Below are 25741 nucleotides of genomic sequence, written 5' to 3' on the forward strand. Positions count from 1 at the left end.
GAGCACAAATTAAGTTGTATTTGTTGGTCCCGAATGTAGTATCAAAGCATATAACATCTTCAAAGCAATCGTAGTCTAACTTTGATCTACCATCTCTCAAAAAAAAAATTCGTCATGCGAGTAAACTGATCCACTTGAACACTATAGAAAAAATTAGAATCCTCAGCATGTTTATGCTTGAAATGATTTATCAAACTTTGTGTATCCCCCCCTTTAATCATTTCTTCTTTCTTCCTGTACAAATAATTTAGGCAATCTTTCTTAGTAAACCCAACATTCTCAGCACCACCAATTTCTTTTGCCAAATGAGAATATGACTTTGTTGGCCATATACTTGCTTCAACCATAGAAGACATAACATTTGCATGAACCTTTCGTATCTTTCTACCCGATTTTAGAAATTGTCTTTCTTCAGGCTTAGCAAACACATGATTATGATCTAAATTTATATGACTTATCTTCCAAACTTTATCATCTACTGTGAATCGAATTCGAGCCATACAACCTGTCCTTGTATCCAAATTATGAGCTGTCTTCACTTTGGCCAAAGTCATCATAAAACCCTTTGCTTTGAACACACAAGTAGTCTCATTGGTCGAATATTATTTTTTGCATCTCTTCGAATATTTCTTTTTCGAATACATAAGAGTTTCATAGATTATATGCTTCAACTTCATTACACACCTCCATGCTCTCTCTTAATTCATCACATTTGAATAACTTTTCCTCTTTATTTGTTTCTAATTTTTCCTTTTGGAAGTCAAATTCCATTCTCCAAATCAAAAACCTACCAAATAATCATGGTTTCTATTTCATATAGCAAGAGAATAAAATTTAAAAGGAATAAAAAAAACAAATTGAGGAGAACTGAGGAGTCAAGAAAGTTATCTAAAACTCCCAAAAAATAATAGCATAACCACTAATAACTCTAAAGTTAGGGAAATCTCAATCACCTACCCACACTGCACAATCACATTAATAAAGTTTATTGAATATTTAAAAATACAATTACCCACAAGAAGATAACATAGGCACAACAATCAAACCACAAAATTGGGCTTGGAGAGAGAGAGAAAGAGAGAGAGAGAGAGAGAGAGAGAGAGAGAGAGAGAGAACATGAAACAGGGAGTGACGATGGACTTCCAAGTAGTGCTGAGAAGAGAAAGCACAGGAACACGAAGAAGGTTCGTGTTCCTGTTAGTCTACAAAAAGAAAGAAAAAGAAAGAAAAGTTTTTTGTTAGAGGCGGGAATGGGTGACGTGGACAGCGGTGCTAGGGAAGTTTTTCTCACTTGAGAGACACATGACAATTTGTGTCACATATACCTTCCTAAAATATAGTTTTCCCTTTTTTGATTGCATAAATTATGGGCAAACAACTTCTTCTCTTAAATTATTCCCAAATTTTCTTTCTCATAGGTGTTAGAGCTCTGCTAAGGCAATTGGACGTCCTTCTTTCATCAATATTAACGCCCTTCAATTAACTCCTTTCCTAAATCTTCACATTCAGATTGTAAAAAGCTAATGAAAATTAGGGAGTTGCTAAAACATGTGTGGTTATCCTCAGTGTTAGAGTTTGTATAGGAAAAATACACTTGCATTTAGTCCCACATTGGAAGGAAGTTGTTTCCTTCCATGGTTTATAAGCACCAACACTTTAGAAATACTAAATAGAGTATGGGCGTAGTGGAGGCAATGTTGGGCCTCATCATGGTTTGGGCTTGGAATATATATATTTGGGTAATATATATATATTTAATGTCAAAAGATGGGCCTCTTGGGCTGTGTTGATTTAATTAATAATTTATTTCTTATTAATTAGAAATTCGCTTTTCAGATAAAATCAAAATTTGAAATTCAAATATGTTAAACAGTTAACATAACTGTTGGATGAAGAGGTGTCAGACTTCTATATATTGACAATTCGTCCAAACCAGAAAGATACTTTTGAATAGCATTATCATAAATCATATCACTGTTCGCCAAAAATCAAAGCTACAATGCTTAGACTTTGATTTATGATAATTTAATCCTAGTGGACAGACTCCAATCGAACTACAAGCACAAGGGTAGAGGAGAAATACTATCTAAAGGACACTGCAACTCTGCAGGACTCTATCATCAATCCAAGTCAGTATTTTGTAATTTATTCTACTGTTATATTGATTTGATTATATTTATATAAAACATATTTCGTTTTGTTTATTATTCTATTGTTTGGTTTTATGCTAATTGTTCTCCAACACTCAGTATAATTTTGAGATGCTAAAATGCATTTTCGACTTCCTTGGACCAATGGAAACTGTCATTCTCCATAGCAGCCAGTGTTGCACACAACTTCTCATACCCTTCAAAAGATACATGTCCTAATACATGTGCCACTATTCTAATTTTTTAATCATAGAAGGAAAAAGCGATAATCGAACTCTTAAATATCTTTCATGTATCACTAAATTTAAACTAATAGAAAAAGATATGAAAATATCTAAAGTACAATTGCAAAAGGGTTAAATATCAAATTGGTCGTCGAGAGCAGGTACCACAGTGATGGTCTCCTCCTTTCCCCCAGCTTGACACCTAGGTTCGAAACCCCAAGGGGCTTCTTTCCTCCCAATGTAACCAAAAAAAATATCAAAATGGTCTATGTGTTTTACTATTGGCTAGTTTACTCCATTTGTTTTTCAATTTGGTTAATTTTGCTTCTGTGTTTATGATAGTTAGTCAATGTAGTTATTTTTTTAAATTGTTGTAAAAAATTTCATATCTATTCTAAGTTTAATAAAGAATATAATTATTTGAATTCAATTTTCAAAAGGAAAAAATTTCAAAAAATAAAAATAAAAATGCCAACAATACTCCCGTCCTCATTTCCCACCAATCCAAGGTGGCAACTGGAATAGGTAGGGATGGGTGGGAGATGGCGGGTACTTTTTTGTTTGTTTTTTTTAATTTTTAAATCTGAACTTTTATCTACTTAGTCTTACTTTTTTATTCATGAAATGAATTCAAATAAATTTTATTTTATTAATAGGGTAAATTACTCAAATGGTCCTTAAACTTATACTCGATTTATATTTTGGTCCCTCAATTAAATTATTCGTTCAAATGGTTCATCAACTCTATATTATTCGCTCCATTGATCCTACCGTTACATTCTGTCAATATTTCTGTTAAATATGAGGGCAAATTGGCCATTATTTACTCTAAAATTAGGTTAAATCTAATAGAAAATTAGACGGTAGGACTACTAAAGCGAATAATATAGAGTTGATGGACCATTTGAAAGAATAATTTAGTTGAGGGACCAAAATGTAAATCAGGTATAAGTTTGAAGAACATTTGAGTAATTTACCCTTAATTAATATTAAATTATTTGCTAAATATAATTACCACCTATTTAACATAATGGGCTACATGACTAACAATCTCAAATGCATGAATTAAGTTGGCCAAATTGAAAACATATGTAGACAAATGGCCAACCTGGTAAAGCACAAATATTTTAATATTTGACCCATTGTAAAGTGTAAATACCAAAATAGTCCATGTGTTTGTGCAATAGGCACATAAACATCCAAAAACACATAAATGTAGTTGAATGTCACAAACGAAATGTATAAGGGGATTGTTGTTTGTTGGAAATATGCCACAACCGAATTAATAATGTAATATATAAAATGGCATAGGCTTCAACTACTTTAATGTTTATCCAATAGACTGACAATATTGGGGATAATGCAAAAATATTACCATTAATTAACAACCTAACATAAAGATTATTAAAAAAAAAAAACACAATCTTGATTTAAAAAAATAACTAGTAACAAGAAATAAATTAAAAATATAATTGGAGAAAAAAAAATCAAATAAGATCAAAATAAAATATCCAAACTAAGCTAAAAATATATGAAAATAAAATAAGACATCAAATTAGTTAGGAAGGACCTCACAACTAATCATGTAATCATATGATTTTCCATTAGTATCAGCGAAGAAGTCTGAAACATGAAGGTGGCTTACCACTGGGGGCAAGTCTAAAGGATCAGCTTCAAACCAGTGTATCTCAATTGTTTTTTCTTTGCCCTTTATTGAGGATCTACCAAATATTTTGATGTGTCGCAGACGCGTGCCCAATGCCCATCTGCACCACACCTATGACAAGCTTCCCTAATTACCTTATCAGTTGTCTTTTGGGGGGCCCTTTGCCTTGTCTTGTTTGTTCCACTTATAGTGGTTATTGTTTATGAAGTAAACATTAATACATTTACCAAAACTTCTGATTTGGAATGTTTACAATTGGAATTGAGGAACCTTATGCCCTCATTTATTTAGAATCAAAGAACTTTAGATACTGATTCGATAAAGGAACTTCAAGTCCTAATTTAGTTATATGATAAGGATCGAGGAACTTCAGGCCCTGATCTCTTCTATATTGTAATGAATTAAAAACATACTTAAAATTAATAAACAAACTAATTAATTAATGTATGATTAGATATGAGAAACATGTCAAATGTGAAAAGAAAAAAAAGTGCAGTTGTATGAAAGAAGAAAAGAAAAAATGTCAATAAATTATTCCTTATATATTATGCATATTCGTTTTTGTTTTCAAATAGCTATAGTAAACATGTATGCAAGTATATTAGACGTATGCATGCATAACAATTGTTTTGAGGATATGAATGCATGTTATTATGCTCGGTTACTATGCATACCATTTAACTATGTTTATGCATATCAAATAACTATGTGGTTATTATGGTTATTACGCCATGATATCAAAAGAAAATTAAAAAAGCATAAGCATCATGAAGTCATGCGGGTGAGTACATGAAAACTCAAAACCACGTGATGACTTTAGCTCAGATAGAAAAAGAAAATTCAAATAAGGAAATAATATAAAGAGTGTTGTAAATTAAAGAGATTATGGAGAGAATTGAGATAGAGAGAAGGCATAGAAGCCTGATATTTCATTGAATGTTTTCTGTCTCAATTACAAGTGAGGGGGAAGCTTTATTTGTAGGCAAAACAATGTGGTTGCTTAATCATTCTTCTTTGGCTTTACGTGGGTGTTGGCAAGCATCATTATTACCATTTTGGGCTCCACATTCTTGACTTTATAACACTCCCCCTTGGAGACCACAAATGATATGGAATATGCCTCGTTAAAAACCTTGACAGTAAAAACCCAGTGGGACAAAAACTGGTCGAAGGAAAAAAGAGTACATAACCATGTGTAACATAAAATTCTGTGTATAATGATACGCGTGCGACACTGCCTCGTTAAAACCTTGCCAGGAAAAACCCAGTGGGATAAAAAACTTGGATGAAGGAAAAAGAGTACAGTGTGTGAAGGTCTTTATTAATACCATGCTCCCCCTGATGAATATCTCCCCCTGAAAACTTCATGACTAGCTTTTTCCAGTAAGCGACCATAGAGATTTCCAGAGTCCGCATATCTAATAACACTTGGGCTATTTGTAAGTGCACTCAAAAATATGCCCGTATATGGTGTTATGCTTAGATAGCCTCAAATACGCCTCACATCATCCAAAAATGATAGTGATGGAGTTGAGCTCTATCTGAAAAATACGTTGTCCGGTCCAATATACTTCCAGAAAATCCTTAAAGCGTCCAACGGATAATCCTCATAAAAATGCTTCAATACTTTCTTAGTATAAGCAAGAATCTCATTGGCATAATGCTCGATCTTTAAGTCGAGACAAATATTTCTTGAACTCTTCAGAAGCTTTAATGTGTTGCAAACACATTATAATCCATGTACTCACTGAGGCAATTTATGCATATTAGTATTGAGTACTGATTTTGTGCTTTAGGCATATGTCCTTTAGGGACTTGCTTCATGCAATTTCAATCCTTTCAAGGATTTTGTTTAAAGGGATTAAACTTTATGACACATTATATAGCTTTTACCCAGCTATTTATACATCTTTAGGGAATCGCTTCTGGCGATATGCTTCGTGCATTTAATAACCTTTAAAGATAACATGTTGGTCTCCATAAATGTGCAATAAGGAGGCACAATTGAATCTGTAAATATGGAGAAGACCCAACATTCCTTGTTTCTGCCAGAAACATTGTGTCATACAAAGTAGGTATATTCCCTTTTATTCCGAACACCCAAGTATAACTTTCAGTATTAACATCTTTTGGGGTTCGTACTGTGGGTTTGTTCTTTCACGTTCAGTCTCATCTATAATGGAATTGCCTCATTCCATTTTGGCTAATGATATTGTCGATATTTAATAATTGAACGTGGTTCCAATCAACACAGCCCATTGATGATTTGAGTAGCTACTCCAAAATCAAAAATTGTCATTCATCAATTCATGATCCCATCATTCTCATTTGCATGCGCATGCATCAATTATAAGCATTTCTTTGCTTTTGGGTACCCAAGCCACTTCAGGGGGCTTTTATTATGTGAGAATGTGGATTATACCTCCAATGGAGTGTTATTTTACAGTAGGGGGTGGATAATCTCTATTTAGGGAGTTGGAACATTTAGAACCCATATATCTGTCATGCTGCAGGCATGCCACAGATTAATACATACATGTCAATTAATTTCTGGGACTTTAACCCATACAATTTGCTACGCATTAGGCGTGCACAATATCGATATTAACATGTCAAAGGATTGTCCTTTCGGGACTTCAATCCACATCATTTGCTACGTAACAGGCGTGCATCATATTGATCACTGCTATACCCATATTCTGTTCTTATGGGACTTTAATCTGTGCAGTGTATTATCAATGTATCTAACTTGCAATCTGTAAAATTTGCGTTAATAATTCATGGATACATACAAGCCATTCTTTTGGAACGGACTTATCTCCCCATTTGGTTACCTTTCAAGATAAAATATCAAATAAGTATATAAGCATAAAACAACACAAGTATTGCTTACATCCTTAGGTGGGAGAAACTTTTCTCAAGTATCATTCAAGCTCGTATCGGCCCAGTAAATATAATGTAGCGCTTGATGATCTAGTTATATCCTGCAAGAGCAAAAATCACAACTCTTTTGCCTCTGTTAAAACAAATAACCCTCAGAGTTAGGATCACTTCATGGACTCTTTCTTCAGATGTTCATTCTAAAGAAATAAAGTCTCGTATGAACAGAAAGTTACAAAAAGAGAAAAAATGCAAAAAAATTGTGATATTGATTGCAAGATAAGGTAAGCAATCAGGGAAGGAAGCTGGTGGGAGCAGACAATAAGCTCTCATTTCTCCTAGTCTAGAAGGACCTCAGGAGATTAGAGCATAAGGTCGCCTTCACAGTTCCCTAATGTAGCGGAAACGTGATCAGGGATAGTCTTGCTTCCTGAATGGATGATCAGAGATAGTCTTGCTTCTCGGGCATATTGAGTGCTCACTGATAAGAAAAACAAGTAGATATCGCATCACTAGGTATGGAGAAAACTGGATGTCTTCTGCAAAGAAAATTTCGTTAGTAACACATTTATACACAAATAAGAGGAATAGGTAGAACCGGTGAATTTCAAATTAACCATAGGAAAATTGCGAGATTCTCGGGGTACTTTTGAAAAAGTAGCTCCGTGAAATCCGCAAAGCAAGATCGGCTTTGACGAAAATAATACTTGAAAACACCGAAAGTGCCGACAAACATTAAGTGGAGGCCGCGTGGAGTTTTGGAATCTGGAAAAGAAAGGAGAATATGGGGATCTTAGATAATATTGGGATCCTGGAAACTGTAGCCATATTTCCTCCTATAGATATTGCCTTTGCAAAACTTGATTGGAGCAACTGCATTTCAACTCAACTTCCTTTATTTTCTGAAACTTTAGTTTTTCTAAGACTTTCTTCGAAACCTTCTTAAAATGGCTTCCTCTTCTTCCAGCCCAAATTATTTCAATTTAAATGATGCTCCCACAACAACCAGTGACGCCAAAGTTTGGCGTCCCTCATTTGTATCCCAAAATCGTCATCTCACAGTTAATGATTCTGTGATGATGAATGATGCTACTGCTGTCATAGTAGCTAGGAATTTCATTACTCCAATGGATGAAATGCTGTTAACAGGGAGGTCTGAGGAAGAGGCTATTGATGACTCAATGGCTTCTAGCATTCAGAGTGCTGCTTCTGTTTCTAACATCACCGATCGTTTGCGTGCTAGAGCAAACGAGGTTCAGAAGCTAACAACTGAAAATTCGTCTCTTCAAAGGATGCTTCATGAGTCTCAACAGGAGGTTGAAAAACTTAAAGGAGAGAATAATGCCTTGTTGAAACTGGTGAGTTCGTACTCCGTTGATACACTGAGAAGGCTAGACATGCTGCAGGTCTCCAATGAAAGAATTTTGGGAGACCACGAGAGGCTTATGGCTAAGCTTAAAAGGCGTCGTCCTCTTCCGTCAGAGGCTTCTAGAACATGATGTAATTTTATAGATTTTACAGGGCCTGCACATTCATTGCAGGTGGAAAAATCTATATGTTGTATGCTCATTTCCTGTTATAATAATTGCACACATTCTTAAATTTGCACCTGTGGTTTTTATGTCTTTTCAAAATGACGGTTTGGAACCTTGTGCCTTATAGGTTCAAATAACCACATCGACTCTCTCAAATTTCATATTTCAACGTATGGGAGCCCGAAACTTTTGGCCTGGTCTAAACACAAACTCAGAATTTATTCGCCCTTTTCAAATGGACATGAAATATGAATTGAGTAAAAGCCACGATAATATCGCAATATAGTAGTGAAGAGCATTAACTACTATATACCCACAAACTCAAGTTCGGGATCTCTCATACATTTGGATCCATGGGCTTCCGGCCTAGATATAACAAAATATGTGGGGAGCCTCAATTCATCATTTGAGGTTTATATTGATATTATCCATTTCACGGTTTATTCTTAACAACCGGAATTCACAAAATATATTTCTTCCTTGAGGTGTCGATTATAACATAATCGAACTTTATTAAATTCATCATTTTCTTATGCCAAAGAAATATGTGGCGTACCACAATCTGTAATAATACCTCAAGGGTTGTCCATTTAACTGTTGGAACTTTAGGTTCTCAACACTGTTAGATTTTGAACTTCAGGCCAAAATCACATATTCTCATGGTATGGACATTTTTACAATTTTCTATACATATTTCTGGACTTCAAGCCCTTACATAATTGTCCATATTTTGAGGAACTTCTGGCATCTCATTTAATTGCTCATCCATGAGTTTAAGGAACTGCAGGTTCCCTTTTGAATATAGTGACGGTTTACCCAAAATGGTTAATATTTATGCATACGTCACTATTCATGTATACGGTACTATTCATCAAGTCATGAATACGTATCTATTCATGTGTACAGTACATTTGCCAGTACAGTTATTATTCATGTGTACGGCACTTTTAACCAATACGGTACTGTTACATCATCAAGGAACTCTAGGTCCTTATTTACATGTCAAGGATCAAGGATCTTCAAGTCCGATCTCTTGTTTACAAGTATAGTACCGGAGAGACTGCCAGCTCTCATATCATTATCATCATCAAGGATTTTCAGGTCCTGATGTAATTGTATGATGAAGATCAAGGAACTTCTGGTCCTGATCTGCATACTGTAAAAACTCATCATACAGCACAATTAATCCATAAAATAAATTGCTGATAAATAAATTACTGGTATGGACGATAAACCCGCACCATACTTTAAATAAATGTAAATGTGCGGTAAAATAAATTCATAAATTAAATTGCTTGCTGTATGGACGTTAATCCCGCACCATACTTTAAATGAAAGTAAATGTACAATAAAGTAAATTCATAAAGTATGAGAGTTAATTCCACATCATACTTTAATAAAGTAAATATGCTTGTATGGGCACTAATTCTGCTCCATACTTTTAAATAAAAGTAAAGGCATGGACGATAAACCCGCGCCACCCTTTTAAATAGATACTGTTGTATGGGTAATAAACCTACACCATACAGTAAATAAAATAAATGTGGAGATAAAACCACCACTAAAAATATAAAAGGGTGAAACCGACAATTATTTGTGTGTTCTTAGCAACACCACGATCAAATAATATATATGCTGTCAACTTGAATTGCCTCCCCTTTTTTTCGGTGGAATTCCTCTCAAAACTAGAGGAAATAGGAAACAATATAATATTATTACATTAAAATATGTAACTAGAAAAGTTGAGACAAACCATAGTGCTAGTCTGCCTTCACGTTTGTCTGCTCCATAATTTCGTAAATAAAATGGATGAACATGAACCTGCACAAGTTTCTCCTGTACACCTTTACTTGCTTTTTATGATCAATATAATTATATAATATTAAAATAATAGAGAAGATAAGGGAGCAGAGATCTTATCGCTTATTCTTTCGGTGGATTTTGCTGTTCTCATCAAAAGATGCTTTAGCACTTTCCTTGGGTCAGTGGCTAAGAAAAATTTGTGGACGAGAAGAAGGGTGCTGTGCCAATAATCTCAGCACCTAAAGTTGTGCCCTTGCTGAGTGATCATTTCCTTCAAAAGCTTCCAGTGGGCATCTTCTCTTTGTCCCTAAAGAATGTCGCTTATTCAGTTTGGTTTACTTGGTCATCCTTATTCTCCTTCCAATCGGAAAGCATTCGTTTAGGCCTCTCTGGAGCGACCTCCTCCTCCTTTTCTCGAGTCGCAGCCTCAGCCTCGCTGTGCTTTCTCTTCTTCCCCATTACTTTTGTTGAATAATCTGAGAAAGAGTTAGGGGGGCTATCGGAGCGGAGGCTTCTGCCATTGCAGCTCTGTAAGCCTTGTGTTATTTGCAGAAGAGAGCAAAAGGTTGGAGCTTTGATGGGGAGCTTATTAAAGGAGATGAGGAACGGTGGCCACACAGTGGTTGATACTTGACTTGGGACTTGGATCTGGAGCATCCATTATTGGGCATGTGGATGAAAGAGAAACTCATTATTGCAGAGTCTTGCTTTCTTATCAGCAGGCCAAAGATTCGGTTCCAGGAGCCAGAATTGGGAGGAGGTGCATAGAGTTGTGAGGAGAGAAAGAGAGAGAGCGTTGGGGCTCTGAATTTAGAGATAGAGAAATCGTGCTGATAACGTGTTGTAAATTAAAGAGATTATGGAGAGAATTGAGATAGAGAGAAGGCATAGAAGCCTGATATTTCATTGAATGTTTTCTGTCTCAATTACAAGTGAGGGGGAAGCTTTATTTGTAGGCAAAACAATGTGGTTGCTTAATCATTCTTCTTTGGCTTTACGTGGGTGTTGGCAAGCATCATTATTACCATTTTGGGCTCCACATTCTTGACTTTATAACAAAGAGCAACATCATGTTGATAATGTGTTATAAAACTATGGGGAATTGTAGAGAGCAATAAGAGAAAGGGAAAGACAAAGAATTTGTTTTATGAACTTGTATATCATTCATCTTTGATACCTACTATTTATAGGCTTCGGGGATATACAAACATTCATGACCCATTATTGGTAGGTTACAAAAACATAATTACAACTCATAAATGTACTAAGTACAATCCTTAGTGCATAGGTTACAACAATATTATGATGTGTTTTATGGTAGGTATTATGAGTGATATTATGGTGGTCATCCACAACAATCAATAGATTTACAACTTTTTAATCAATTTTGTTCTTTCTCTTTCCTATTCTACCCTCACCCTACATTAAAGTTTTGATATGGGTACTCAATCAATGAAAGTGAACAAAACCCAGGCTTTTGGATTTCTCCATCATCATTGTAACACCACAATAAAACCCAAGCTTTTGGGTTCTCCTATAGACTGGGAATGCCAAATTATTTATATGCGAAGAATTCTTTTCCTATTTTCTTTATTTCTCTTCAATCCCTGGCTGTTTGTACTTTCTGAGAAGGTACCTAAACAAAACGAAAGTATGAAATGATCTCATATGAAACAAAGAGAACTCCATTAATGTGAAATTTGAAACTCATAGTCTTAAACTCAATTTCATTTTTTAAAATTCTGATAACTCAATTCATGTTTGCAAGTTCATCAAATTTTTTTTTTCATTCAATGTCTGTTTTCCGAATGGTTATGACGGAGAAGAGAGGGAGAAGAGAGAGAAGAACATGGAAAAAGAAAATTTAAAAATGTATAGTTAGATGCATTTCTATTTCTTTGTGGCCACCTAAAATTTGTTTCCTTTATAAATAAAAATAAAAATAACAAAACTATGGCTGCAAGGTTTATTCCTGGGGGATGAGTTTTTGTAGGTAGACCATGTAATTTTGCTTTCTTACTCGATTAAAGGAAAAAAAAATCTGAAAATAGAGTGCAAGTTGGAAAATTAAGTATAAAGAAAAAGAAATAATATAAAAGTGAAGTAAAGAGAAATTAATGTAGGGTAAGGGTAGAATAGGAAAGATAAAGATAAAAAAAGAACAAAATTGATTAAAAAGTATTTAAAAAGCAAAAGAGAGCGTAAGTGGAGAAAATGGGAGGGGAAAATCAACTCCATTTTTTATATATAGAAATTTAAGGATATGAATTTTATTTTAATTTTTTTGCCAATGTCCCCCTGGTATCTATATCCTCGATATTTCATTCCCCCTGGCTCCTTCCCTTTTCGCAACCCACCCCCCCTTTCCCTTTGTCGTCATCACCTCCCCTCTTGCAACCCACCCCAGACCCAAGACCCATTCGCAACCTATCCCACCATGTCAGAACCCAACGTAGAGAGGGGGAAGAGAATGAGGAGGGGAGGAGGCGAGGAGAGGGTGCAATGGAGCTAGGGGTGCTGTGGGGCATGGGTTACGGTTGGGGAAGAGAATGAGGAGGGGAGGAGGCGAGGAGAGGGTGCAATGGAGCTAGGGGTGCTGTGGGGCATGGGTTACGGTTGGGGATGAGGGTGGTCTGGGCTCGTGAGGTATAAATTGAATAGAGAGAGAGAGAGAGAGAGAGAGAGAGAGAGAGAGAGAGGGGCAACCCACCCACCCCTCTGTTTATTAAAATGATCTTTTTTCATTTTACATGTCAAAAGATTCTCCAATATGTATTTTATGTTAAGGATTGGTTACATACTTCTAATATTGGCCGTTGGATTGCATTCATTAAATGTATTGGTGGTCTCTTAGATGCAATTCAATGGCCGAGATTAGAAGTATGTAATCAATCATTTACTCAAATATTTATTAGAGAATCTCCCTTAGATCTCATATTATTTTATTTTACAGTATTTAATTATTTTTAACATATGAAATGACCAATTTGCCCTCATATTTAATGACAAAGTGGATGAAATGTTGAGGATTTAGATGGCGAGGGGACATTGATGAAAAGAAGAAGTTCATATCCTTAATTTGTTATATAAAAAAAAAGGATTCGGAGTCAATTAAAAGTTAAGTACAAGTTCAGGGGGCAAATCATAAGTTTATCCAAAGTTAAAAACTTTGTTATACTTTTTTTATTTATAAAAAAGAAAAAGAAAAAACAGTAACATATTAAATAGAGTCAAAGCTGGTTACAATCTTCGATGAGAACATTTTGAATAATTTCAGGAGGGTTCTCACTCCGTAGCACAAAATCAACAACTGACAAAACAGATCTAGCCAAACGGTGAGCAACTCCATTGCACTGATGAATCACATAAGAGATAGTCAGCCCTGGAACTCAAGAGAAACTTAAGATCTTCAACAACATGACCAAGTGCTAAAGTTCAAGCTTCCAACTCAAATAGCATTCACATACTTAAGAGAATCACTCTCTAAGTCCAGTTGGGAAACCCCCCGCAGATGGGTAGGAGAATATAAGGGGGGACCCTGATCTCCTAAAGCCACTCATTAGGGAATATTTACCTAGAGAAGAACCCAACTGAATCTCTCACACACCGCCATCATATCTATATGGTAAGCTTAAAACACATATATGTGAACCTTATAGCATAAGGCGTCACAAAATTGCCACACCAATACACCCACACCCTCTAAAAGATCATTAAACCCAACCCTCACACTCTCACTTCATATCTGTCTCTAACTACCTACACCATGTCCTTTTCAACATTTGTTTTGATTAATGGCTTTGGAAATTTATGGATTCACAACACGTACGGTGAATCATAGCCACACAACGGTTTTATAGAAAACTGTATATGGCCAAGTTGTGCGGTCAACAACAACATATTTACAAATTACGTAGTTCTGATTCACTGCATATATTGTGAATCCAAAAATTTTTAAATCTAAAAATCTAAGTAAAATGATGCAATAACATACTAAACACTAACATTTTCCTACTCAAAATTCTCATAGATGACGATTAGCTCGTCCTTTGAACTCTTCTTGTAGATTTCAATGTAGAACACAGAGAAAATGAAAATGAAAAAGAAAAAAAATAGGTATCTAAGAGAAACATGGTTTGGTAATGAAAAGAATGGGTATTCTTGGAACTAACTTGTTTCGGGTGTCAAGAAAATGTTGAAAATATGTGTCCAAGGAAACAAATGTGTCCAGAGTTGACAAAAAAAACCAAAACAAAACAAAAGTGTCCGGAAACAATTGTGTAAAGACAAATCTTTAATGAATTATATTACTTAACTATGGGCTCAAGGATGCAGCAAAAAACTATGAGGTTTGGGAAGTGTTTAAAAAAGGCCTTGAGGATGTATTGGGCTTCCAATGTCTTTTTCTTTTATGAATACGGGAGAGAATATTTGAATTTACGATCTTTTTCAATATTAGAGAGAGAAGTATCACTAGACTAATCAATAGTTGGTATTTGAATTAATTATAGAGATATTTAGTCATATACTCATTCTTAGCACTAAAACTATAAATAAACTCTACATTATTTAATTTTTATAAACATACCAAAAAATGACAGCTGGACTTATTGAATTTAATTTTGATTATTAAATTACTTTAATGCCTTATTGAGTGTTTTGGGCTTTTTTATGAGGTTTTGAGGTTGTGTTTATTTTAAGAAATCAATGACAGTTTTGTAATTTAAAAGAATTTAAAATTTTTTTGTTATATTGTAAATGGACTTTGGGTGTGTTTCTAAAGTCCATTTCATATAGAGTTTTTTTTTATAATTTGAGCTCCTATATTGGGTATAATAGTGAATCTCCCTTAATTATATATACTATTAGTTAATTTTTATAATGACAAAGTCGGGATTTCACACTAAAGGGGGCTCTTCACAAAATTTTAAAGTCATTCGGATAGGCGCACTCAAGCGCTAATCGATTAATAAGTTAGTACGATACTAATTTCTCGGTATAGCCCACTTCATAATATCATTTCATATTGATTAATAATTTATTCATTCATTACTACCATAATTGTCATGAATTTCATATTTTAAAATCGTTGAATATTAATGTCATCATCTACATTACTAATGACTCAAAAGTTAATAATTTATATTCCAACATAAAGAAGAAATACAAAAGAGGTTCATAAATCCCAATGTTAATTAAGGTACCCTATTACAACATGTAAAAAAGGAAGGAAAAAATTCACAAAGTTTACGTTAAACAAAAGATGAAGAGAAAGAGAAGAAATTTTTTTAGCAGTTTTTAGTGCAAGTATCAGAACCTAACCTAAAATATTTAAGGAAAAATAGAAGAGTGATTAATAAGTTTTATAGTTAAAGTGTAGACAAAAAAAAAACTAATATATATTTATTTTAGAGTAAATTTTCCAAAAATAATCTAATATATTATAATATTATATATCATATATAATATATAATATATAAATACAAGTAGTAAAACCATTAGGACCACTCTGGTCCTTACATGGCTCAGTCTCTTGGACTATTAGAATATGAGCATCCAACTTAAAATCAATTGGGAATGGATGAAAAGGCTCAATATCATTTAGACTATTAGACAAATCTTTAATTCTCGATGTGGGGTTTGCTCTCAACACGCCCCTTCATTTGTGGTATCACTCAAGCTAAACACATGGACAATACATTAATGAGTGGGTGGCATCACGTGTGATCGTCAGACCTAACATGTGAATAGCCTGCTCTGATACCATATTAGAATATAAGCATCTAATGCAAAACTAATTAGTAATAAGTGAAGATGCCCCGATATCAATTAAATTGTTACGCAAAGCTTTAATTTCTAGATATGAGATTTACTCTCAATAATGATCGAACCTGATCTTCGTGGACATAGATTCAATTGGGCAAGGGTCAGACAACCCATTTTGTACAGCCTTGTTCAATCTAGCAAAACAAAAATAATTGTACGGCACTATTTTTGTGCGAAATGAGTACTGAAATTATTCTAATTCTTAATTTACTATGTATTTATTAACACATAAAAAATTAAAATATTATATGAGTTCCACAATTATATCCGTTATCCAATATCTGAAAATCAAGAAGTTAATTAATCGAAGGTATTAGTTGATTCTATAACGACTTCCCCGATTCGTAACTTCTCCCGATTCCATAAGTAAAAGTGACATTAATTTCGGCAAGCAAGACAGCCAGCCAGCAATTTAATTTCCTTTTTAATTCTTTTTATCGTACGCCGCTCACCAAAATAGTAAGTAAAAGTGACATTAATTTCGGCAAGCAAGACAGCCAGCCAGCAATTTAATTTCCTTTTTAATTCTTTTTATCGTACGCCGCTCACCAAAATAGTAAAAGTTTTTACCCAATCTACAAACGCCACGTCATCATCTTCTTCTCTTCATACTCGGAAAAAGCCAAAAGTAGAGGCTACAGAGAGCCTCAAATATAAGAGCCTGTCAATCCATCTCTTTCTCTATCAATTTCTCTCTCTAAGTCTCTCTCTGACATCGAAAACAGAGCTCTCGAGCGACGAGGCTTCCGCACTCGCTTGCTCTTGACTCTCTCTGTGTTTGTATCTCCGTGTCCGTTTTATGAAGAAGATGAGGCGCTCTGGTTCGTAATCGGATCTTTCCTTTTTCTTTGTCAATTCTTCTCAATTATCCTTCAATTTTTTTGTTTTTGATAGTTTGATGATTGGTTTTGTGGTAATTAGTATCGATTCCTTTGTTTTATGTTCAAAGCTTTTAAATTTTTTATTGAATTCTGCGACTTTTATATATGATCATGGAATTTGATGAGTGTTGGGAGTATGGATCCGGTTCAATTTGAGCTTCATGCTTTGAATTGAGTTGCTTTAGCTCAGGAACAGAACAATAATTTAAAATTACAGGAATACTAATAAATGAACATAAGAAATGTTGAATTTTTGTTGAAATCGAAAGCCGGAGAGCGGTGTAGTTGAATTACTAGAAGTAATGGAATGTTGTACTTGCATGAAAGGTTGAAAAGGTTTGAATTGTTGAAAAGAATGAGCTATTGAACCAGAAATTCTCATGATTGAACTGTGTAAGGCCATTTGATTATATTTCTGTTTTTTAAAATTAAAGATGGGATAAAGAGGAAATAAATGAGATAGATAGATAAAATTGGAAACTGCTTAAAATTATTCTAGTTTTTGTCTTTGGTTTTTATATTGAAAACCATTCCATGCTTCCTTCCTGTTCTCTCGCTCTCTCTTTCTCACACACACACCCCTCTCAACTCTCTTCTTTTTCACATCACCCTTTTTAGCATTCCTTTAGTTAAAAAGGAAAACAGAAACATTACCAACTAAGGGTACAACTGATTGTCTATATCACATTGTGCAGAAGCATTTGGTTTACAAATTTGTGTTGACTGTTGAGTTTTCAGGAGATGCTGGACATATTCTTGTATATCAACAAAAGATTGCATTTTAGATGGGTTTGATCCATCTTATTTTTTTAGGACAACAAGGAGGATGATTGATACCTCTAGCATAAACTTGTTTAACTGACTTCTGCTTTGGAGAATCTACAATTTAAGCTTTATTCTCATTTCCATGGGATTTGCTAGTGAATTCATAATATTTTCAAATTCCCCATATAATTGAAGCACATCTTCATTCTCTCTCGAGGGGCAGTCAGATCCCAGTTCTTTAGCCTTTGTTCATTCTCTAATCAAAGAGATTGTGCTGCCGCTTTAGAGTCTCTGAGTTAGGAAGCTTCAGTTTTTCCATGGCAGGACAAAACATCTTCTCCTGTTTTTTCAACTGAGACATATATTCCCAGGTATCATATTGTATGGTTCTATGCTTTGTGTTATTGACCGGCTGAGCACTCCCCCTTTAGCATTATCCATATCCCCACTTATGGGTGTTTATAAGGAAAGAGAACCCAGCATTCTCACTAAGCTGGGTCTATTCTGGCTGTCTCTCACGAGTTCTGTAATTATATCCTAATCAAGTTGTTAGATACTTCCAGGAAGCACACATTACTTAGTGAACCTTGCTTTAAGTTGAAACATATTTCTGGTCTGAGGCTATTTGGTTTTCATGTTGGTTTACTGCAGACATTAATAGTTGTAGAATGTGTTCTTCTGATGCTGTAGATACTCACCTGTTTGAATATTGATTACTAATTTTTGTTAAGTTAGCATTCCAAACTGTCTGTGGTCGTAACTATTTTAATCTTTATCTTTTCAGCCATTAAAGCAGCTAATAAAGAGTTGGAACGGATTGATGTTTTTTTCAATACATATGCAAATATGTCTTCTGGTTTGATTGAGTAAGTCTACTGCATGAGAATACTTGTTTGAATTTGTGGCTTTAGTCATTGCTTTTGTTGCAACAGGTGAAAAGGTTGTATTTTGTGAATGTATGTGTTGAACATGCTCAATGACAGTATTGATTCAGCAATTCTTTTAGGTTATCAAGATGTTATTTGCCACCTTGTCACATATTTAGTTGCAAAAGTTATTTTTACGTCCATGTTGAGTTTTCACCTTCACTATATATGAGGGAAAAAAAGGGTACAAGAATAACCACTCAATTTTTAATCCCAAACCTGAGCTCTTATCCAATAGGATACACCCCTTGCACACCTTCTCTCAAACTCATGAACATCACTCTCAAACCATTTGGCTCTCACTTTCAAACCTTTTGGCTCTCACTCTTAACTCCCATCTGTGTTACAAAAATCCACCCTTGAGTTGAATTTTTAGGCTTTCTGATAAATTCATAATTCTACTAGGACACATCACACAAGTCCAGTTGGAATAATCAAAACTTACGAAAACTGATAAATCAAATTTTACAAGGAAACCTGAATCAAGTTATTCGAAAGAAAACCTCCTCCATTAAGGAAGGACCAAATCCAGCGTGAACAGCTGTCATCTCATAAATGTGGGACCTCTTTTTGGAAATAAAGGAAAATGCATGGTTGGTTCACCCTTCTTTTGAAACAATTCAAGATCATTGTTGGCTCTTCACCACACGGTGACAACTTATAAGCACGATTAAATAGAAAGGGTTTCTGTTCAATGAACAATTCTCCATTGTCCATAAAAACCTTCTGCACTAAAAAAAGTTGATTTATGGTATTTTCACTAACATTACACAAAGGAAATTAAATTCTTTTTAAGGACTCTAACCTGTTTGGTGCTCTGTTTGACATTGCACATCTCAAATATCAAACAGAACTCTCCTACAAATCATCGCATTTTTCTTGCTAAAAGGGAAAAGAAAAGGAATATTGTTTCATATTTAGGCATTGAGTCATATCCTATGATACAATAATTATAGTAGAAACTCCACCTTATTTAATTTTCTCATCGGAGAATATAAACATTTTAAATTTGTGTACACCTTTTGTTTGGCAAAAATTTGATGTACTCGTATAACTTGTAAGTTATTACTCACTTTTTGAACAGCCCAGAGGGAATTGAACGTCTGTGTTCAGACGTGGAAGTTGACCATACTGATGTAAGGATATTGATGCTTGCCTGGTAAGTTGTATTTATAGTCACTTGTATCCTCACTCTAGATTTTGCCTTGATCTACTGTGTCAATGCTAACAAACTACATATGCTAGGAAAATGAAAGCTGAAAAACAGGGATACTTTACCCTGGTAAGCAGCACTTTTCTTGTTTGCGCATCAAAATTCATAAATCTCTTTTTTTTTTACTCATGGAATATGCATCCACACCAGTTATCATTGTGTTGGCGAGTTCTTCCCGCAATTTATTGTATTATATCTAGCATCTACCTCTACCTTTTTAAGTTGATTTTTATGCTTAGATTTTCCTCTCAACTCTTTGCAACGTGTTGTCTTTGCTTCACATGACTGTGTTTACTCAAAGAGAGATACATATACACACACACACACACACACATATATAGAGAGGGTCAAGATCAGAGGACACACATTATGACACATTTTTAACCACTAGATTACCATTTTTATTTCTTTAATAATATCATCGGGAATATCACAATGTCATTATTTCTCCTATCCCTCTCTCTCTCTCTCTCTCTCTCTCTCTCTATTTGTTTCTTTGGCAATACACAGCAGTCACTACAAACTTTTAAGGAAAAGCTACAACAAATCTCAAACTCATGCTTTTAATCATAACAGGCTGAATTTGATGCAAAATTCTTTAACCAACGACTCTTCCTCCTTTTATGAAAGATGATGTCAAATTCAAGAATAAAATGATCTTCTGCTATGTTCAAACTCGTGCTCTTGCAAATCTTTTGAGATAAAAGGCTGAAATTATTTCAAAATTGTCAAATATTTGTTTAATTCAAAATTATTGAAGAACCTAAGATTTGCCGTTGCAAAATTCTCAAGGCTGACAATTTTTGAGAGCAAGAGTTTGATTAATTCAAAATGATTTTATGAAGATTCGGTTTTCTTATTTGGCAATACACAGCAGAATTTATATGGGTACCTAAATGCTAAAAAAGAGGAGAGAAACAAGGGGAGAGAGAGAGAGAGAGAGAGAGAGAAATATGTATCCCTTGATCCTGACCCATATATATATGTGTGTGTGTGTGTGTGTGTGTGTGTGTGTGTGTGTGTTAGAAATAAGGGATATCTATTACATGCATACATATATATATATACACATATATATATGTACATAAGGATTATATGTATGTACAGATATATACATATAGAAAACCAGACACATGCATAAATACATACACATAGATCAGGTGACACCAGTGTTAAATTATCAAAGCTTTACCGCAGTAAAACCTGTTATTGGATTGTTTTTCAATTAGTCGTATCATTGGATTTGATGCTCCAAACCACATATGCCAAATCTGACGTCAAGTTATTTGAATCAATCTTAAGAATTTCACAGAAAAACCCATAGATGCATTTCATACCTCCTATGTCCAAATAACCACTTTTGAGCTTCTATTTCTCACTATAGTTTATCAATCCTCAAATATTTTATATGATCTGAAAGCTATTGTTACAAGCTTTGAAACCTATATAATATTGTGTGTTAAAACTTACATTTTACGAGTAAAAAATAAGATTGAACATCATGGATTTGGCATGAAAACCCCAGATTTTCTGCAACTTGGGAGTTGTTGACGGATTGGAGTAACGGTTTAAATGGAATGAAACTACAAGGGCGAAACTGAAAAATAAAAAGTACTAAGGATGAAAGTGAAAATCCGAGTATCAATTTGGACCACTGATTTGTTGGGCTCTTGTTAATGTGTGGTCACAGTCTGGCAAGGGCACATTACCCTATATATATAGGGAGGTTCAAGTGTTAACATCCATACTTTAAGAAAAGTGTGCACATCCTCCATTCAACTTGCGGTTTAAGAGTCATCCCTACAAAAAAATAAGCTAAATCCAAAGTAATTTAGTCTCTAATTATCGTCTTCATTATTTTTATTGGACAGACTCTGTTTGTCCACCTACCATATGAATTCATGTTTCGTTCGCTCTCCTTTTTTCTTTTTCTTTTTTTTCTAATGACGTTGCCAATCTAATCTTTGATAGGAAGAGTGGCGAACAGGATTTAAAGCAATAAGGGTGAGCAATAAATATGCGTTAAAGAAGGCACTTCCAGAGCTGGAGAAAGAGGTAGTATCTTTTAAATTGTTCCCTTTTATAAAATTATGGCAATTTAATTGGTTCATCACATCCATATGATGGTCACAGAGAATCTGATCCTTTTCGCTTTAATTATATCATGAAAAGGTCAGGAGGCCCACAAACTTTGTGGATTTCTATTCCTATTCATTCCGTTATTGTTTAACAGGTAATGAGTTCAAGGTTGCTTGTCGTTTAATCTTGAATTGAAACCTAATTTTTTCTTTCCTTTGGTTTTACCCTTTATGCATGTGCTAATTTCAACCTTCTGTATTTTATTTTTGTTTTCAGAGGAGAAACAGAAGAGCATAGATATAGACAGCATATGCGAATTATTAAATATTGTTTTACGATCTCAATACCAAGCGCAGGTTGACTTGTTTGTTCAGTATTTAAAGGTGAGTGGTATTGTACAGCATCTGTTTATGTATATGGGCCTTTGTACTGCTAGAGTAATACAGCTGCAGCTTATGTGTACTTAAGAGGAAAGAGTTTACGGCAATTGAAGCATAAGAAATTTTTCATCAAGAAATTAGGCCTCTTTCTTGTTTTCAGCCTACCATCACACTGCTTCATTTTTAAGCTAGCAAACTACTTTTCCGTCTTAATGGTAAAAGATTCTTAAAATTGGTATATGCAATGTTCTACTCTTTAGTGAAGATGATGGGGTTCCCTCTGTCCAGACTTCTGCATGTATCATGTCATTGGTGACCTCATGAGGTTTATAGATTTGAGAGTAAAGAATTGCAGATGTCTTCATATGTAGTCTAATATCTTGTAATTACTGACACCTTTTCCAAAAAAAAAAAAAGGGACAAGGGACTGTAAAAGTAAATTTCTTAAGTGCTTGTTTGTTTTCAAAATGCAGACTCAGAATGATTACAAAGTCATAAACATGGATCAGTGGATGGGCTTTTACCGGTTCTGCGAAGAGGTAATCTTTCATTTTGGTTACTGATTTCAAAATTCCTGCCTTTGTTTCTTCTGTTCATTTTTCTACATATGATACATCTTATAAGATTTAAGTCAAGGTACAATTTGAATACATTGTGCTATAGTGCATGCCATGTGCACATTCAAACGCTCACACTACTAAGTCCTGTTTGTTCAAATTCCAAGTTTTAAGTTTGAGTTATACCCTTACCTCTGTGGAGGAATGCAACTGCCAACCTGATTTGGTATAAGTATTCTCATGTGCTGTGAACCACTTACAGTGAATTGTTTGCTGAGCTACCATGTTATAAACCAGATTTGGTTGCTCAGCACTTTTTTGTTGGGGAGGGGAGCAGGGGGTTACAGTCAGGAGAACCTATTCTAACAATACCCTTCTTTGACAAACAAAGACTTCTTAAACAAGGAAGGTCTTGTTTTGTACGTATCTTTTGCTTTGCCTTCTTTTAAATCCCCACTATGCGGGATGGTATAGTATGAACAAAAATATAATAGATGTTTTCAGGTTCAAGGGGCAATTGCTCCACATCGCCCAATGTTCCTTTACCTTTAGTATAGTTGATGTCACTGTTGAATTACAGAATCTGCAAAGTAAAGAGGTTGGGAAGTTGGTTATCAAGCCGTGCCTTATATCACTAGTCTTTAGCATTTGGTTTTGCATATCAGCTGGCCCCTTTGCCTCCAATTTTTTTCCTTAAATGTTAATTACCTTCTAAGCTAATATTTTACCCCTCACCACCCACTGCACAGATAAGCTTTCCAGACCTAAGCAACTACGATCCTGAACTTGCATGGCCTTTGATCTTGGACAATTTTGTCGAATGGCTGCGAGAGAAGCAGACCCAAAGCTGATAATTTTTGGTCAACTTGAGTCTCTGCTGTAAACCCCACAATTGCTGGTGAAGTACTTTTCGAATCCTTGATTTCCCAATTTGACATCCTACCCAAATTTTTGTTGTGATTGGCCTTTTTGCAGGACAGTTAGACAACAAAATCAAATGGCTTCAGGAATTTTATTTCGTTTTTTTTTTTTTTTCCTTCCAAACATGAAAAGCTTCGTCAAAGTGCTCACCTTTGGAAATTGCGTGTTTGTGTTATAGATATCCTTGGGAAAGTCTTGTTGAATGTTATAGCCGCTTCTGTAATTTTTTCTGTTGAATATCCATAATGTTGTAAGTTATTTGAGCTGATTGATCAAGTTAAGGCTGTTGGATTATGCAATTTTAGTGTGAAGAGATTGTATCATGAATGTTGTTGATAGAATAAAAGAGGCACTTTTCAATCATAATGGCCGTTATTTAGATGCCTCTCGGGCATCATTTTATATAGGCCAAGAAAATCTAATAACCATACACCAGTTCGAGAATTTTTGGGCTTATTTATGTAAGATTGTTCTTATATTTTGGTCTAAAAACTGAACCAAATTTTGTCTTGTGGCACATGATTTTGTTGCATAAATTTGTTTGAAAACCAGAAGAAAGATTGATTTAAGCTGTCTTTTTGGGGTTTGTTTTGTTCTTTTTATAACTCAGCTTGGGACCGGATTTTTGCAACCCGATAGATAGCATGATAATGAAATTACCTTGTTATTAGGTATATTGTCAGGAGGAATTATTAGGTATATTGGATATACCATACCATGTGTCAATGTTTGATATTTGACAGGTTCCCAATGGATTAGAGTTACTTCCTTTAACCAACAAAAAAATATTATTGCATGCAACCGTTGTATACAACGTACTTCTCATGATTACCCGATCATACAACAATAATCTCTTGGACTGGTGAGAGCAGTAAAGTATAAGCAATGCCTCCATTTTACGCTGATCATTCATTCTTGGACTATTGAAACCAATAAAGTATAAGGAAGGCCTCCACTTTGCACAGAAAGTTGCCTTCTTTGTTCCCACAAGTCAAAGGAGTTGTTCTATATTTGTTTACCACTTGAGTCAAGACAAGAAAAAGAGGACAATGGGATGAAGAAAGTGACAGATTTCGACTATAAAGAGGGGCTTTTGCACACACACCCGTCCTTAGAGCATCTAGTCTAGACCACCATGATTTGCCCTACATTTTAATGAGGAAGAAAATTATGATAAAGACATGGACACAATTTCATTTCGAATACCAACCCAGGAATAGTAAAAGAACGTGAAGGCACATTGTGGGTGTGGGGCATTCAACTTTTTTTATTTTCCTCCCAAGAAAAGATACTTTAAACCAATGACGAGTCAGAAAATCTATCCAGAAGGTCATCCTCAAATGATAAGATTCAGAAGCGAAAAAAAATATATATCATCTGATAATAAAATCCTTTGTATTAATTTCTATATCATTCCAAAATATTTACAACAGAGCTTAGGTTGGCAATCTTCAATTTGAATTGTCATGCTTTTGAGCTTGTTTTTTTTGGGTAAGATGTCATGCTTTTAGTCTTAGGTAATTAGGTAAATAATTATTAAGTTATTACAAATAAAGAAATAATTAGAAAGGAAAGTAGCATAAGTTAGGGACATGCGAGACAAAAGTTTTCATCGTTACTTTTGTAGTTTTTTCAAAAGGTAAGATGGTGAAAAGGGTCAAATTTCAAAAATGTTGTATAAAAAAATCAAGTACAAATATGTAAAAAGATCAAATATGCTAAACATGAGAAGGGTCACTTGACCACTGCGAGCCTTCATTGGCTCCACCCATGCTTTAAACACCTGGCTTGGCTCCAAATTGAGAGAAATCCTTGTGTGAAACAGAAATAGCACTATTTTGCTATCCTCGGGCAATCATGACATACCACGCATGATAAATTTTCCACATAGCAATTTGTAATTGGTTAGGGATGGCAAAACAGTGCTTTCATACT

General features: G+C 34.6%; 1 protein-coding gene across 4 annotated transcripts; it reads left to right on the top strand.

Moving 5' to 3' along the window:
• Positions 16723-24169, top strand: LOC18783582 (DCN1-like protein 4). 4 transcript variants are annotated; one of them, XM_007215901.2, is made up of 10 exons: positions 16724-16905; positions 18515-18596; positions 19741-19815; positions 19902-19938; positions 21841-21924; positions 22042-22102; positions 22225-22331; positions 22802-22867; positions 23635-23783; positions 23861-24169. In XM_007215901.2, exons 1-9 carry the CDS (start codon positions 16884-16886, stop codon positions 23734-23736), a joined length of 636 nt encoding a protein of 211 aa, XP_007215963.1. In that variant the 5' UTR covers positions 16724-16883; the 3' UTR covers positions 23737-23783; positions 23861-24169. The 4 variants fall into 4 exon arrangements, with proteins under 4 accessions (XP_020416061.1, XP_007215963.1, XP_020416059.1 ...); XM_020560470.1 differs by having other exon boundaries at positions 23866-24169; XM_020560472.1 differs by lacking the exon at positions 23635-23783 and having other exon boundaries at positions 16723-16905.

The sequence above is a fragment of the Prunus persica genome, chromosome G3, assembly GCF_000346465.2.
Source record: "Prunus persica cultivar Lovell chromosome G3, Prunus_persica_NCBIv2, whole genome shotgun sequence".
Classification (NCBI taxonomy): domain Eukaryota; kingdom Viridiplantae; phylum Streptophyta; class Magnoliopsida; order Rosales; family Rosaceae; genus Prunus; species Prunus persica.